Genomic DNA, 17,046 nt, shown 5'->3' on the forward strand with positions numbered 1-17,046 from the left:
ATGAGTGGGAGTGTTCTTGTATGTTTTGGGTGCTATGTACCGGAAATGCCTTCTAGGATGGATAGGAAGTGAACGCGACGCAATGCGTGCGACAGAGAAGCAGGGAGTGAGGGAGAGGAGTATCATATGTAAGGATCCCCCCGAGGACGAACCGTGGAAGGGCTGTGCGACTGTGTGGGGTGTGACAAGTGTAGAAGACGCAAGGCAAACATAATGACGATTGAGCAGTACGACGACGAATTCGTGGAACGAACAGGTGATACTGTTACGAAACTAGAATATACTGAGGGCCTAGGATAATGTTCAGCTTTCTTTTATAGCCACCAATCCCTGTACTGCAGCAAGATAGACTATGCCAATGTACTATCCATACTTTGGTTTTACCTCTAAGGTTTACCATGCGTTAGATGCTAGACTGTTAAGTTATGGTATCTAGATTTCGGTATTGATTTGTAGACATTAAGATTGCCCAGCGAGAACGGCTTTTGTATTATATGTTTGCTTGCATCTCTAACTTATATATCATATCCTACTTTCGAAAAGACAAGAAGCATGTATGGCTGTATGCAGTATTTGCATACAAAAAACGGGCAAAAAGAAGCTTTTGACATTTGATGACTAAAAACCAGTCGGACGGAATTGGACTGAAAGTATTCACAAGACACGCAACGTTTGGAATGAGGCAGGACAGGAATGTGGAATTGACACAAACACACACAGAAGTTGAACGATAATGGAAATTATATGAATCTACATTCTACACAATAAACAGACACATGCACACATTCTGATACTATAATAATAAAAAAAAGAGTTATCATTAATGCTGAGATCACATTGGTTGAGATCTCTAGTAGCAAGAAGAAAACCCTATACTTTTAGCTTCATCTAGTCAGTTAATTGAATGTTTCATCAGTTTTTGAAAGTAAACAAAAAAGAAATAATAAAGACAAGAGGCAAACAACAAAACAAATACTATGTACTCATACATACATACACATAAAGCAGCCGTACTACAGGCTGGACCCAACTAACCCGATTGGAGAAAAGAAATACTTAAGACCACTACAGATGAGCGACAAAAAGATGGGCGTATCATATTTCGACTGCAAAGAAGCTACGACCCTTTTCGGCGTGATGTTTTTTTTTAAATGAAAATTCAATATGAAGGCGGGTCGTTTGGGAGGATTACAACGTACATTAACAATGAAAGACAGCTTGAGGAACGTGAGACATGGACGGGATCGAAAAACGCGACCCAGACGAAATGTATTCTGCTGCTTACCAATACATCAATTGTACGAATAATATGCACCAGTCATCTCAATGCGCAAAATAGGCACCCAGAAGAGCAGATTGCGGAAAACAATGCATTGCTTACGCGTCTGAAGAAAAATACGTCCGTTCTTTACGCCAGAGAGAAAGAGAGAGGGGGATAGGAACATAACAGAGCATGAGAACGAGCAAAAGCTGAAGAATTTCCACATTACCAAACCAATTTAACGATACAAAAACAGAAAACAAAACAAAGAGACAAACAAAACTATTAACCTATTATTATGATGTATGGTGAAATCAATAAAAATGAATAAAATTCAATAAAAACTATAAAATCTACGACTATACCGTGATATTATCATTTCTCTGCAAAGAAAACACTCCGGGCACACGTGTTGATTTTCGTGAAATTGTCTATCCAGCATTCATTTACCCATGTGCTCATGCAGCTTGCGTTATAAGTCAGTGTCCGTATATTGATCCGCTGGTCGTACAGCGGATTACGTAGGAGTTAAATGATTTAAATGATAATTACTAGTCCATTCCACGATCATTGTAGCATCTCCCACACACCCTCGCTATCTCTCGCTCTCGTTGCCTCTGTGCGCACAGCACATTCCGACGCATGTTTTGCACACAGTGATCATGATCGTGTCTTTTCTTTCACTATCGATCGATCGTCGTCACTGGACCGTGCACGAGTACCATCTATCAGAGGGAAATAACGCGCACGATAATGGAGGCAATGCAGGCGCCGGACTTACGCCCGCAGCGCGGTGAACTGGTGAAACACATCCAGTATGTGCGGGTCGAGATCGGACGTAAATAGCAAGCTTTCCAATGTGCTGCTGTATTTCTGCACTTGCTCGTGGTGCTAAACGTAAAAAAAAAACAATACCACGCATACAGCGGAGAGGAAAAAGTCATTAGGACAATGTGAACAACACCACCGAGCGAGCACAGTGTATCGCATTATCGTTAAGTTTTGTTACTCTGCAGTTAGTACTTACCATCATAAACACCTGCTGTAACCGGCCAATGGTCCAGCGGTACCAGTCGGTGTCATAGTCCCGCCCGTCCGTGTCACACTTGACCAGGTGCTCGGACAGGATCATAATGAAGCGTTGAAAGATGATCAGAAACAGGCGCTTCTGGTCGACGTACGCTGCCTCCAGCTTTTCCTCCATCCGCTCCACCTGCTCTTCGGTCGGTTTTTCGCCCGACCCTTCCGTGTTTTTGCGACGCTTTTGAGCGTTGGGCGAAGCGGCTTCGTCTTCCGATTCGCTCGAAGACGACTCTACTGTGCGGGCCAGCTTTTCTTTCGCTTCGTTCATTTCCCGACCTGTGCACGGAGAGGACGGAGAATGGTGAAAAATTGTGTCTTTCAACAAACATATCCGTATGTACTTACTCAGCTTAGTGACGTGCTGATTCATCTTCTTGATCGTCAGATGCAGAATTTCCCACAAGTACATTTTGGTAAACTCTCCCACCATTTCCTTCGAGAACACCCACGTCGCGACGGCCGAACATTCGACAATCTGCACCTTGAGAAGCTTGTCAACGATAACGACCATCATCTGCTGATGATCTACCCACAGCTCGAACATGTTGTGTAGAATGCAGATCTGTGCTTCTTCCGTTTCCGCCAGTGCCTAGAGAGGGAGACAGAGAAAGTACATTAGAAAATCATATTTTCTTTTAAAGCGATAGGGCGAACATTACCTTAAATACGGCATGAAATTTAGAAATGGCAGCGAAGCTGTGCGAGAAGCTCTTGGAGCCCAGATTCAGCAAGGTTTGAACAAATACATCGATTTTCAGTGGGTTGAAGGGCGCCTCGGCCATGTCGGTGTCGGACGCATCCCTTGAATTCGGCAAATCGTTCAGCTCGTTCAGCACATCCTCGGCGTTGCACTTTTGGCGAATTGCAACCACCAGCTTGTGTGCCGTTGCAGTCCCCGGGAGAGATGCTGAAAAGCAGAGGAATATAATGGAAAACATGAGTGGATGTAAACAATGTACGAGGACCTTTCGATGCATTTTACAATTCTATTACAGTCGACAGTGCAGTACCACCTCAACAGTTGCAAATAACTCTCCACTAATCGAAGCAGATGGTAAAAAATTACCCGAACAATGTACGAAAGCTCCACCCAGCTGCGGGAGAAGCGACAGCCCCAAACGCTCCAAACGCAGGCAAAACATCATGCACACATTCCGAACGTTGGTTAAACATCACTTTTACTACACGATCCGATGCGAAATTCCAGCACGATGCGCCAAAGCCCAGCCCAAAACATAATCGCTAGCCTAGCGCTTGACTTTTCTAAGTGCGATCCACGCCACCTTCCCCTCACATTGGGCCAAAAGGGGGAAGAGAGGACGGGTTTCGTCGATGCACGCGAGCAATGCTTTTCTTTTCATTGCATCTGTTTCGCCCCAGGATCGCTTCCATCGCGCGGGGCATGATCTGTCCATCATGCCGGCGCACGTCTGCCTCTGATCAGCTGAGTGGAACTGCACACCCGCTGCGTTTGCATTGCCCGCGGAGAGCCGACAATGCATCGCCGGTGCATCTGCAGCCAATAGCTGTCGATTAAAGAGTTTCGCCACTTTCTTTCAAACGAAGCAAGACTCATGCTAACCAGCAGCAGCAGTAGCAGCAGTTCGACAAACCACCACCCGTCTAGGCAGCTGATGCGGACGGCCTTGGTGAAAATTATCGACAACCCGCAAGTCGCTGGCCAGGGCAGAAACATTGCTCGTAGCGCAGAGGTACACATATCTCGGTAGAAAAGGATGGATTGTGATGCTAACAGCATGGCACTAACGATCAACAAAAAAGAAGAGTCGTGCACAACTACAACTACAGATCGTGCAACTGATCGGCGTGAGGTGAGTTTTCACTCGCACTTGCATGCACTAACACGAAAAATTGTTTTTGAGAAATTAATCTAATTAATGGTATCATAGCAGATTAGGGCGGACTTTACGAAACGGGGAATGTAAGAAGATCGCCACCGCATCTCGCATGACCATTGCACGTTAACGAACGTCCTTCAGGGTTGTTGAGCTCGATATACACTTTTTATTAAATAATTCCACACATTAACACATTAACGATCGGATAACGATAACATACAAAGCTCTCCGTTTATCAGGGAAATAATAGACCAAACATCAGTTCAAAAGTATCCATACTCCGGATGGTAAATTCGTTCTGCTTCGAAACAGGAAATTCGAGCGTTACCTTTAATGGGAAGTAATTATCTCATATTGACATAATGCACTTAAAAGCGGGAGCGAAAAGCGACGCAACAGCAGAACCTTCCTTTCTCCTTATGCAACATTATATGCACCATTGGTTTGATTCCTGACACACAAAAAGCCACATCAAATACGGCCCTTCTAAAGTTTGCTAAACCACAACAGCGCAATTAGAGTTTACGGCATGCTAAAAAGAGTGTTCCGGGAAGAAAGGCGATCGAAAGAAAGCAAGGAAGACAATATGCTGCACAGCTTTGCGGTTAGACATGTACAACGGGTTCTGCTAAAGAATGAAAATAGCTCAAATTTTCCTTAAAAAAACCTAATGCAATAGAGCTACTTGTTCGAGGTGGTACAAAGAAGTTTGCTGGTTATTAGCAAGACTGTTTCCATATGCTTACGTCGACCGAAATTGTACATCTAAGCTAACACTTCTGCACGAACGACACTAACATGTCTGCAGTGACGAACTAAGTCATATTTTTAGAGGCTTTATGAGCGTCATGCACATCACCTGCGATCGCATTGTTTTGGCGCAAGCTTTGTCTTCAGATCGGGTGGTCGCTCTGAACTCGGCACCACCACCCGCCCGACCAATCGACCCAGAAAACCATTGTGCTTCTTTTTAAGTGGCAAATTTGTATTCAAATGTTTCCGTTTCTTAATCCATTTGAATCTACCGCCACCGAACAGACTGACATTGTTTTTGCCTTGATCTGTCACTAGAATCGTCCACAGGGCGCGGGTGTGTGCTTTGGGCAAATTGGATGGAAAAAAACAATTGAACTTTTCCACGAGATCCGCGTTTCCGGGAAGTGGGAATCGGCCCAAAATGCCGAAATCAAAGCCAACAATCAGTCCCTGACAATAATGTCGGTGTGTACATTCGAAAAGTTCGCCGCTCGCCTCTCGGTTCCCAAAGCCTGCTCGAGGCCTTCTGCGCCAAGTGCATTGGGGCGTATATTTGAACGAGTTCTTCAGCCGAATCGATATGCACACGAACGTGAATATCTAGTATCAAGGAATTACTTTCACTCAAGAAGAGATCCACCCTGAAAAGCGCTTTCCTTCCACGTCGATCGTACTATTGCACCATATTGACCGCTGATGGAAAACCCCTTTTTATGTTTCAATTATGACAAAATGGAGCCCTCATACGTAACCCAAGACTCAACATTCGTCAACAACAAAAAAGCAATCTATTCCAACATAATTAAATTGTCTCTCTTTCTGCTAGACTCACCGCTCGGGACCAACTTATGCAACTCTGCCCAATACCGAAAGAAGATGCTTCTTCGCACGTGTCTAGCGTCGTTCGCACACCGCCGAGAGTGCTTCTTTTGCATGCAGCTATGTGCTTAAATTTCCATTTTCAACATATTGCAAACGGCGGCTCGATCTCTTTTGTCTAACACAAACCGTCAAACAAAAACTGGAATTTATGCAAAATGAGCACAAAAAAAAGAGTCTACAACCACTTACACTCAACCCCCCAGGGTAAGATGAGCTCTTCGTGCATTACAGTTTGTCACAGCAAGCACTAACCCCCGAAAGGTGGTGCCGTGTTGGGGCACTTACGCTAAAAGTACGACGGAAGTGTGCTACGTTCGTCGTTAGACCCGGCAAGGCAACAAACACTCTCCCTCTCTCTCTCCCTCTTGCGACATTTCCAGTCCATTAAGCCCCGTCGAAAGATCGCACACGACCCACACATTACATTTTCGGCAACATTAATTGTTGCCCACAAAAACGATCGGATCTTGGGATGCAAATACGATGCTGCGGCTAAGCATTACAGAAGCTGCGGGCAGAAAAGAGATGCAACACGGTCGATTTGGACTGTTTGGAAGAGGTGTCGAAGACGAGTGACGTACCGGCCCTTAATGGAGGGGTGAGAAAAGCCCTCAACGCCTCCCGTCGGCGTCGGTACACGACGGAAAATGGAAATTAACGAACGAAACTGCGCCCGAGCGGTGAGTTTTCGCGCAAGAGAGGGGAGAGCAACCACGGTGGCTGGGAAATGCAAACGCTGCGTTACGACGAAGGCATCGGTTTGGAAGGGAGGGAGATCCATCCATATCGCTCGCATCGGCGTGGCGGTGGATGGCCAGTTTTAATATGATTTTGAAAATATTACCCTTTTCAGTAGGCGCAAAACGCTCGTTCGAAACGGTTCACACATTGGTGGAAACAAGCTAATAGTAGCGTTGTTCGGTTTGGTGCGATATCACCGGTCGTCGATCGATCGATTAGGGCAAGTGCAGGCATAAAACGCATCTCTCCCCAACGGGCTACGGTGAACTGATACCGACAGATAGCCAAGATGTACGGTGAATAGTGCACAGTACGGGGACTAGTTTCCCTCCAGTGACAGAACGCACACAGTGACAAACCCGAAACCATCGTGCTCAGTAGCAGTGTTACGATACGATCGATACGTTGTGTGAGGATCAAAGCTCCCCAAAACAGTGCAACAAAGAAAGCGCCCATAGACAACGAAAGGCTTTTGTTTTCCGTTTTAAAATAGAAACAATTCAACTGCTGCCACGTGTGTGTGTGTGTGTGTGTGTGTGTACGTGTATGTGTGGTAAATGTTCTGCACCCTCACGGCGCTCGTTCTGCAGCTGTACAAGACGAAAACTCAGCGAACGATCCATCACTGTCAGCGGCCAATCACGTTCCGCCATGGATTACATCGGGCGTACAATGAACATTTGTTTAATTCTTTTCATGGTAAGACAAAACTCCCTCTAACTGATCTTGCAACATCGCATATCCCTCCGCGGTGGCGGTGCTGGTGGGGTGTGCTGTGCTTAGGAGGCAGGTTGGCAAGGCGGCTTATGTGCATACCAAACCAGCAGATTCTGAGGTCGACAAAGAGAGCGAAAAGCTCACGCGAGTTAAATGACAACGCCGTATTTTGCATACCTCACGGTGACGAAGAACTGTGGGAAACGGTTCCCTTTTTGTGTTTGAGCTAAATTCAAATCAAGGCAATGCGACAAGCATGGAATGTGATTGCTCAAAGCCGCTGCAAGGGAACTAACCCTCTTACTTGATTAAACATTTTCCTGGAGATATGCAACAGGTGTCTACAAACGGAGAGTAAAGATCAATTCACTTGATTAGAATATGTTCTTAAAAAACCAATCAAACTTGCTAATGTCACCGATTTTCCACGCCTCCAACGAAACAATGCCTTCGGGTACCCGAAATGAGGCTGACACAAATTAGCTCTCGATCTTCTCCTCACACCAGAACAGAGCCCTTGACACTAGCGACACTGTCATGGAACTGTAGAAGAAGTATTCGTTTCGTTTAGACTGCACATCTGACCCACCACCACCTGTGTCCGACCGCTGCAATCGTAATTTATTCATCAGCTTTAATGCTCTGTTGATGATTGCCGGCGCCCATCCGACTATCGCGTTCGTCCGCGCCAGGTAGGCAAGCTGGGTCAAACGCTTCGAAGGCCCGTCTTTCGGCTCGTGGTTTGTTTAATTACGAACGAACTGTAACCTCATTGAGCGGCGGGCATGAGAATTTTTGAGCAGCTGTAAAAGAACGCGAGTTACTACTATTGTGCCGCGATGGAAAACGACGTCAGCGGCGGGCGCACATCGGCGCAGAGAAAACGCTACCGAGAACGGGAAGCTCTCAAGGCGATCGTGATGCAGATACACGAGCCGATATCGTCGCACCGTAACGAAGAGACTGACTTGATCTTGAAAACAATCGCCAGCGCGTTCCGAAAAAACGCTCATCAATCGTAAACAGTTAATAAATCACAGTCCATTTGTAGCATTAATCTTCAGCAGACCTTCCTTCAGCTTAGAATTGATCAAATCAACTCATCATTTGTTCGTTTTTCCTTCCCACACAACATAGATATCCATTACCGGCAGCCATTGCCAGTACTTCAGCAACCGTGATATCATTCTGACGCCCCACCAGCTGAAGACGCACCCGGGCAAGGTTCTTTACTATCGACCGCGTGAGCAGGTTCCGTCCGACGAGAAGCCCAACGCGACCGGCGGCAATGGTAACGCGGTGCCCTGGGAAGAAGTGTTAAAAGAAACCGTTTTCCTAGCGCTGAATGATAACAAGACGAGGTAAGTCACCGAAAAAATAACTAAACGAGACCGATCGAGAAGCTACAGAACAGCCACGAAGCTGCACAAACACACACAAACATTAAATTGCGAGCCAATCATTTAGTTGTTCTTTGCAAACGCGTAGTTTCTCTTGGAATTAATTATGCCAAACAACAGAGAAGGCCCCTTTAAACGGCCCCTTCAATGTTTCAAGGGGAAAAGAATAACAACAAACAGGGGGAAAGGGGGCTGTAATTGCTGCCGAAAGGAAAAGTGCGCCCGAAAAGAAAAGTCCAACGATACACAAACCAGTGAAGTGCGAAGTGGCAGCATCGTTCCACGAGGCTGCACGCGCCAAACAGCATAGCAAAGCGGCAAGGCCAGCCCGAGCGCGCGTGCCACCGACTGGCGCCATGTCATGCGCGTACCTGCGGGGAGATAGTAGTGTATGTTTATGCAAAACAGAAGGCTTTCCTTCACACAGCTGACGTCAAGGCGATTGGCGCAGTTGTACTTATTAAACCGTACAGATTAAGTGAGCATGAAATTACCGATTCAATTGGTAACGCGAAAACAAAAACGATAATCTCGACTGTTGTTTCAGGGGGGGGGTGTATAGGGGATTTGGTGGGCATTACGGCTTCTTCCGGCTCCTACACTACATTGATCGTAATGACAAGCGGGAGATAATGACAATCGTGCACACTAACGACAAACAGGAAGCAAAACAAAACCCTTCCTTTTCCTGCTATTTCCTTTGTTGCTCTCTTTGTTTCATCTCTCTTTCCCTCATTCCCTCTTTTCCGTTCCCTCATCCAACCAGCCTTCAGCAACAATCTTCTGGAAGCACTGAAAATGCACCGCTCCTAGCGAACCGGCAGCAGAAGGCGATCTACAATGCACCGTACATCGGGGCAGTCGATCTGACCGTTCCCCGCTTTGGTGACATCGTCGAGTTGGCCCACGGACGACTGGAGCAGGACGCCACCGCCGACGATTCGTACTTTTTCGTCCAGCAGCAGGACGGTAAGTCGGAGGAGCCGCAGCGCAACGTGACCGCTCTGTGGAAGGTGGAACGGATTCGGCATCGTGATGATCAGCGCGGACATCGGTATGAGCTGAAGTTCACGGTGGCACAGCCGTCCAAACAGGCTACGACGACGGCCAGCGAATCGACCGCCACTCCGCTGGAAGGTGAACAGGAACAGGGAGGAGCAGCCGCAAGCAACAGCAATCGCACCTACATCATCCGTGACGAGGACTACCCGCGTTACTTTGGACAGCTGATCAACTCCCCGAACGCCATTCCCATGCACCGAAAGAACGATCAAATGTTCGATCGCACCTTCTTCGACATGGTCCAATCGCAGGCTCCCCCTCATCCGCAACCGCACCACCAGTTCGGTTCGTTCGCTCCGGCAACCCGCTTCTACCGACCGGCCGTTGTCCAGCAGGCACAGCAAACCATGACCGTCGGGCAGTATCTGCTGCAATCGCTGCTGTCCGGTGGCGAGGCGCCCAAGTATCACCACCATCATCATCACTTTGTCCCCGGCAAGATGGCGGCCAGCCCCGCATACTACGGAGGGCTAGCGGCGGCCACGAGCAATCGCATCAAGTTCCCCGATTCCTTTACCGGCTCCAGCCACTCGGTGCCCAAGTTCTACCAGCACATCCACTTCCAGCGTCCCTCGATCGCTCCCCTAGCACCGACGGCCCTTCCGGGCAGCTATCTGTTCCACCATCCGAAGGACTCGCATGCCCCGGCCCCGAGCAACATCCATCACGACTACACCAAGCTGGTCGATCTGCGCGGTGCGACGACACCGACGGGGCACGATTCCGTCGAGGCGAAGCCAACAACCACCGTCAAAGCGAATGCCGTCCAGCAGCAGAAGCCCTCGGCGCCTTCGCCGAACCTCATCCAGCAATCGTTCCAGGCTCAGAAGACGTCGCCCAATCCCCAGCAGTTCCCTACGCAGCAGCAGCAGCAGCAGTTCCACCAGCAGGTTGCAACCATTTCCACTGCAACCGGACCGCAGCAGCAGCAGCAGCAGCAGCAAACGGGCCCGGGACAGGCTCCGAACGCCCCTACCGCACAACAGTTCCCACCGCAACAGCACCTCATCTACCGGCCACAGGTATCGCCCCAACAGCAGCAACAGCAACCCATTCTGATTCATCCCCACGCTCACCCGCAACTCGGAGGGCCTCCTGGCTTCTTCCCACCCTCGCATGTCATCCAATCGATCCCCTTCTACAATCCCCAAGGCCAGATGGTGGTCAACCACATCCCGGTCATGTCCAACCACCACATGTTCCAGATGTCCCCGCCGCAACCGATCGCCATACCGGTGCACGTACAGTTGATCCCTCCGCCCCAGAACCATCTGTACGCTGCCCAGCAGCAGCAGCAGCAACAGCAGCAAGCACCACAGCAGCAAGCACCGCTTCATCCGCATCAGCCGCAGGATGGTCTTCAAGCCATCCCGGTGCGTATCATGCAACCCATCCCGAATCCCGTCCACCTCTACTCGCCCGTCAATCCCTTCCTGCCGCCGCTGCAAGCCCAGCAGCAGCAATCGTTCCACCATCACCACCACAACCCGCATCACCCGATCGTCACTGTGACGCCCAAGACAACCTCCTCCTCATCCTCCTCCCCTACCACCACAAACTACCAGCACCATCAGCATCATCCTCATCCGGCTTCCCACGGCCACCATGCGGGCAACCACACCCAGGTCGCGTCCACCGCAGGCCAACCTTCCCCCACGTCCCAGAATCATCCGCATTCGCATCCGCATCCGCATCCGCATCATAGCTCTCACTCGTTTAATGCCATTCCCACTGTTTTCAAGTTCACCAGTTCTAATGCGATCCCACACCCACAGAAGACGACGACGCTCGGCGGAGGGCCCACGTCCTCGTCCTCCCCAACAGTGACCGCGCAGCATCATCGCTACAACACGCCGAACGTGCAGCTGAGCGGCCCCTCGATTAGTCCTACGCCTGCCCACCGCCACCGGTACTCCACCGTCAGCGGAGGAGCGACGGGTGCCGGCGGCACCAGATCGTCCCCATCATCGTCCTCCTCCTCCTCCTCCTCCGCTAGCTCACCGTCACCGACCTCGGCCACGCGCTCCAGCTCCCGCTACACGTCCGCGGTCGGTCAGGTCAGTGGTCCGACGGTCAGCTCGACCGTGGCCAACCATCGCTACGCACCCCTGCCAACGGTCCCGGCTTCGCCCGCTGGTCTACGGGAGAAATTCACCGCTGCGGCGTTCCAACCATCCGCCAGCGAGTCCAAGCAGACAACCCGCAAGCTGGAATCGCCGACGTCCAAGGTCAACAACAACAACAACAACAACCAGGCCGGAGTCACCGATACCGTCGGAAGCCCGTCCAATGCCGTTTCACCCAAATATGAATCATTTGGTGTCGAGAACGCCGTCACGCCAACGCCACCCGCCGAATCCTTGCTGTCTGCCGCCACGCCCACCGCCAGCAGCTTGTCACAGATTCACCACTCCCCCACCGCTTCGCCCGCTTCCCGCACCACCCTCGCCGGAGGTCCCGGTGCCTTCAGTTACAGCAATTTTGTCGACGCCTCGGGTGCCGTCAGTGTCACCGCCAAGCTAACCTCTGAGCAGACATCTTCCTCACCGCACCACCGCACTAGCAGCAGCAGCAGCGCCAGTACGGCATCGCTTGCGTCTTCTTCTTCCGCTTCTTCTGCAGGTTCGCCTTCCCCTACTACGCCCATTTCCATCACCACGCAGGCCACCTACGTGCCGCCGCCCAAGTCCTACATCCAGCAGCTAGGTCCCACGATCGGTGTGAAGTATCCGCCCGCCTTCAAGAGCATGCCCTCGGTGACGATCCTGCCGCCACAGATTGAGACCCCGATCGCGTCCACCCTCAAGACCTACCAGTATCTGAACCACCACGACACGTACGATTTCATTCCTTCGCGCGTCGTCGAGCTGGCGCACGTCAAAAAGATGAACGGTCAGAAGCACGGTAAGCGCACCAAGTCACAGAAGGGACAGAAGAAGCCCAACGGTCCAATGGCAGGTCCGGCAGGAGCGGGAATGGGTCCCAATGGCAACCACCATCATCACGTTACGGTCACGAGCAGCAAGCCGTTGCGCTTCTACCCCGGAGATGGACCGGAATATGCCACGCACCGTCCCGAAGCTCAGCTCAGCGTTCAGCTGCCTCCGCCGGAGAAGGATTACACCATGACCTATTACGGAACGCCCAAGCACAACCAAAAAGTGCAGCGACCCAAGAACTTTGTCACACCGCTGCATTCCTACCAGAGCTCCTCGACTACACCGATTCCGCCACCGTCTGCCGTGACCGTCCCATCATCCTCGGCTCCTTCGGTAGTGTCCTCTGTGTCCCCGCCAGCCCCTGCAAGCGCTAGCACCACTTCCGCACCACCGCAACAGGTAACGGCACAGGGAAGCCGGAACGTAACCGTCTCGACGTTCCGTTCGGCCACTGCTTCCAGCACGGCCCATTACTACAAGAACCGGAACGAAAAGTCGGACGATCTTACCACCATGGGCATCACCACGATGCGGCCCCGCATGATGCTCAAAACCATCTACCGCCAGTTCCCGGGATCGTTCGTGTCGACCTCGACGTCGACGTCCACGGAAAAGCCGGTCCAGAAGTGGGTACCGAAGCGACCGAGAACCAGCAGCAAATCGACGAGCGGTGAGTTTTCCACATCCACGCTTCCCTCCTCCTCGCTGCCGCTCAGTGGCGAACAGGCGGTTGCATCGTCCGAACGCGCGATTGACGTCGTCACTAAAACTCCGGTCGTGCCTGTCGTGCGGTCCAACCTCGATCAGCAGATGCAGCGCGTCCGTGCATCGAGAGGACGCAGCCGATACACGTACCGCAGAATTCCGTCCGGCAATCCGCCACCAATCCCGACCGGTCAGCAGCAGCAGCAGCAGCACCTAACTGGCAGCAGCATGCGGACGAGCCGCATGCGAAACAGCAACTTCAGCTCCTCGACCACCACCATCAAGCCCATCCCCAGTGTAACCTCTTCCGTGTTCGACAGCAACCGTATCGATGGCCGCTCGTTCGAACAGCAGGAACGCAAGGCCGAAGAAATGGTCATGACGACGGCCACGGCCAAGAATGCGTCGAATGAAAAAATCAAACGCGACACCAGTGAAGCCACGGACGACAACAAGGAAGAGACCGATCGTACGACGGTAGCCGTTGCGGAGCAGCTCGTCGCTCAGCAGGCCGAACACAAGCAGGACGCGCTGGAGGTGACGGAGCCGGAAAAGGAGTTCGTTATGGTGAAGGCCAACATTTCGCCTCCGATTGCCACGAACCAATCGAATATGGTACTCTTCGAGGCCAGTGATGCCGTGTCGTTCGATGCAAGCAGCGGCCCTGCCGCTGTGGAAAGCTCGGGACGATCGATTGGTTCGGCTTTCGATGATCTCACGATGTCCATCATCAACCACGCGAAAGCGATCGTAAATCAGACGGAAAAGCCCGCCGACCCGGCACAGGAAGAGCTGAGCGCTACGGAGCCAACCGTCGCACCCGCCGTTGCAAGTGGCAAATCGATCGAAAGCAACGAGATCGCTCATAAGGACGAGTACGAGCCGGAAACAACGGTTGAGGTGACGACGGCCGCGGCCGGTAGCACCAGCTCCCCAGTCACGGAAAGCACCGTCAGTGAAACGATAGGCACCACCTTTGAGGATGGCGTCGAAGGTGCTACTGCCGATGATGGGGCAAGCCAAACGACAGTGGCTGTCGATGTTGCTTAAAGTCTGTAGTCATACGTTGAACACACGATGATCATGCCACGTTCATGCAGAGCGGAAAATGACCATTCCCTCAATTCCATCCACTGAACCACTCATCCATCCCCCGTACGACACGTTCATCTGAATCATCCGAATTGATCTGCATGTAGTTTTAAACGCTCTACTCCCACCGCGTGCTCACTGGGAGATGTTAAATTATTCTAACATTAATATATTATTTATCAAAACTGTGACAAGACAGAGGGCAGGGAGGGCAGAAACGAACCAACAGCATCCATACGAAAGGTGTATGGGTATAGCAGGACAAAGTGAATGCAAAAGCGAAGCCAAAACCAACAACGAACACACCCCCAAACCGAACGATCCAACCGAAACGAACGGTACCCAGCTGGCCCGCTGAACGGAGCAGGATGCGGGGACACAGCGTTCGAGTCGTAGGATACAATTTTGTTATTTTGTTTTTGTCAAAATAAAGATAATTATAGTGTAAAGTGTATAGGAGTGTGGATTTCCCTTTGTGCGGGGAGGACTTACCTGCACCCTCCATCGAGTACTTGTAGTGCGGGACGGGTGGTTTTGGGATGAGCTTCGCATAGCCTTCCGGCATCATTTCCTTGAATCGATCATGGTAAGAGAATCTAAAAGGGGGGAAATTTAGTATAATTAACAGGGGTAAGTATCGCACAGGTAAGAAGTATCTCTACCTACCTCAAGCACTTGAGCAACACCTCCTGAATGAATTTCGGTCGAGGATGCTCGTTTTCCAGCAGCAGACAGCTGTCCCAATCATCCCAGGACCAGCGGAACTGGAAGTTGCTCAGATGGTACGAGAACCAGTTCACAAACCGATCGAAGCACGACGTGTTCATGGAATCGATGCGCATGAACAAAATCTCCGTGGCCTGGGCCAGCACCTGGGGCATCTTCGACGGTTGCTGCTTGCAGAGCTCGATCAGTATCGAACCGTAGCAAATCTCGAGGTAGCGCGGCGTAGGCATGTGAAACAGCTCGGCAAAGATCACCTCCACGATACAATACTCCAGCGGGATTTTGTCCTTGTACGGCAGCATCAGCAGATGGATGGCGCAGTCCTTCCGCTCCCAGCGATGCATTTCGATGATCGAGTGCAGATGCTCCTCGATCAGGAAGCGTTCGATGGAGTGCGCCCCGGGCAGGATGGGACCGGGTGGACAGTCCGTGTAGTCGAACATGCGATACACCACCCACGGCATCGGATACTCGAACGAGTCCTGGTGCGGTGGCGGATGAATCACGGGGATGTTGTGTTGCAGCGCCTCGCACAGCACCGAATCGAACGCCAGGTACGGGCGCGGGATGTGCTTCTCCGTCCAGTTGTCCTGCCGCAGCTTGCGAATCTGCGCCCACAGACAGTCGAGATATTCTTCCTGCGGGTGTGGCGCATCCACCGACCAGACGCGCAGCGCATTGTGATGCTTCTTGGTGCGCTTGTTGAGAAACACCTCGATCCGCACCAGCAAGTTCTCCAGTGCCGATTCCTTCTTCTCGTACAGCTCCCGCCCAACCCACGGCAGGGTGGAAAGCACCGCAAACACGTACCAGTCCCGGCGAACCTGCGGCACGTTGTCTTCGTTCGCCGCATCGACCATGCTGTCCAGCAGCTGCAGCAGCGAGTTCGTGGAAATCACGTGGCAGTTCACCAGGTCGGCCAGAAAGCGCAACGCATACCGGGCGGCATCCCACTGGCACTGCTTTAAGCTGTCCTTAAACGTCTTCACCATGTACTCCACGAACTCGCCGCCGAAGTTGTAGTTCTTGGCGTTCATCAACCCCACCATCGTCGAGTATATGGTGCACTTTTCCGGCATTTTGATCGGGCAGTCCGAAAGGATGCGCAGAATTTTGCTCCGAAAATTCCCCAGATCGGACTCCAGCACCGACACCAACCCTTCCAGATTCGACTCCAGGGAGGAGGTACTGTTTTCACCGACACGCAGGATCAGCGTTTCCAGCCGCTCTTCCATTTCCTGGTTTTCGGACACCCTGCGCCGCTTCTTGTTGCGCTCTGTTGGGGAGAGATAAACATGATCCAAATATTATTCACCGACTACCGCTGGCACCACCGCTCGCGATACGTTGGTTTTGTAGGTTAACCAACAAACGCCCGCTAAATCCGTACCTCCGTAAAAGTCTCCATCATCCTCGTACGCTCGTCTCCGGTTCATCGTGATTCCTTTGCACTGCGCGCTAACGGGTGAACTTAATGTGTACAAATGTAGAACTTTAGTTCCGAATTATTTGCGTTAAACCCAAACACTTAACGCGGTGAAATCTACAAGTTTTTGGACGCACCAAGTTTACGAAAATTGGACGCAAGAACTGGGGAATAAAAAACTCCGCAAACGCCAATTGCCGAAGCGTCAAAAATGTCAAACGAAGAGTTGCGTCTATAACCCTCGGGCCAGTACTTCGATCGATACAATGCCAAGGTTTATACATACACAACACGCACAAATTCGGTAAAATAGGTGCGAAAATCATTTTACAAGAAAAGAAAAGAATGAAAAGTTTTAAACACAGCGGCAAATTGCGAAATATTGGTAATAAAAATC

General features: G+C 50.9%; 2 protein-coding genes across 2 annotated transcripts; one reads left to right on the top strand and one right to left on the bottom strand.

The window, feature by feature from the left end:
• Nucleotides 1-1,673: 1,673 nt before the first annotated feature.
• Nucleotides 1,674-16,840, bottom strand: LOC120948518 (nuclear cap-binding protein subunit 1). Its single transcript, XM_040364937.2, has 7 exons — nt 16,614-16,840; nt 15,164-16,499; nt 14,990-15,093; nt 3,004-3,251; nt 2,690-2,933; nt 2,289-2,620; nt 1,674-2,152 (listed from the first exon to the last, which is right to left on the bottom strand). The coding sequence occupies exons 1-7, from the start codon at nt 16,657-16,659 to the stop codon at nt 2,039-2,041; spliced, it is 2,424 nt and encodes an 807-aa protein (XP_040220871.1). The 5' UTR covers nt 16,660-16,840; the 3' UTR covers nt 1,674-2,038.
• LOC120948517 (mucin-12-like) lies at nt 3,259-14,964 on the top strand. Its single transcript, XM_040364936.2, has 3 exons — nt 3,259-7,281; nt 8,437-8,660; nt 9,466-14,964. Exons 1-3 carry the CDS (start codon nt 7,129-7,131, stop codon nt 14,453-14,455), a joined length of 5,367 nt encoding a protein of 1,788 aa, XP_040220870.2. The 5' UTR covers nt 3,259-7,128; the 3' UTR covers nt 14,456-14,964.
• Nucleotides 16,841-17,046: the final 206 nt, after the last annotated feature.

This window comes from Anopheles coluzzii, chromosome 2 (assembly GCF_943734685.1).
Source record: "Anopheles coluzzii chromosome 2, AcolN3, whole genome shotgun sequence".
Taxonomy (NCBI): Eukaryota; Metazoa; Arthropoda; class Insecta; order Diptera; family Culicidae; genus Anopheles; species Anopheles coluzzii.

Coding starts and splice junctions, on each gene's coding strand:
- LOC120948517 (XM_040364936.2), top strand. CDS start 7,129: ATGTGTGGTAAATGTTCTGCACCCTCACGGCGCTCGTTCTGCAGCTGT. Junction 7,282..8,436: donor TTTGTTTAATTCTTTTCATG/GTAAGACAAAAC, acceptor CACACAACATAG/ATATCCATTACCGGCAGCCA. Junction 8,661..9,465: donor CTGAATGATAACAAGACGAG/GTAAGTCACCGA, acceptor TCATCCAACCAG/CCTTCAGCAACAATCTTCTG.
- LOC120948518 (XM_040364937.2), bottom strand. CDS start 16,659: ATGAACCGGAGACGAGCGTACGAGGATGATGGAGACTTTTACGGAG. Junction 3,252..14,989: donor GTACTCGATGGAGGGTGCAG/GTAAGTCCTCCC, acceptor TCTGCTTTTCAG/CATCTCTCCCGGGGACTGCA. Junction 2,153..2,288: donor TACAGCAGGTGTTTATGATG/GTAAGTACTAAC, acceptor TTTTACGTTTAG/CACCACGAGCAAGTGCAGAA.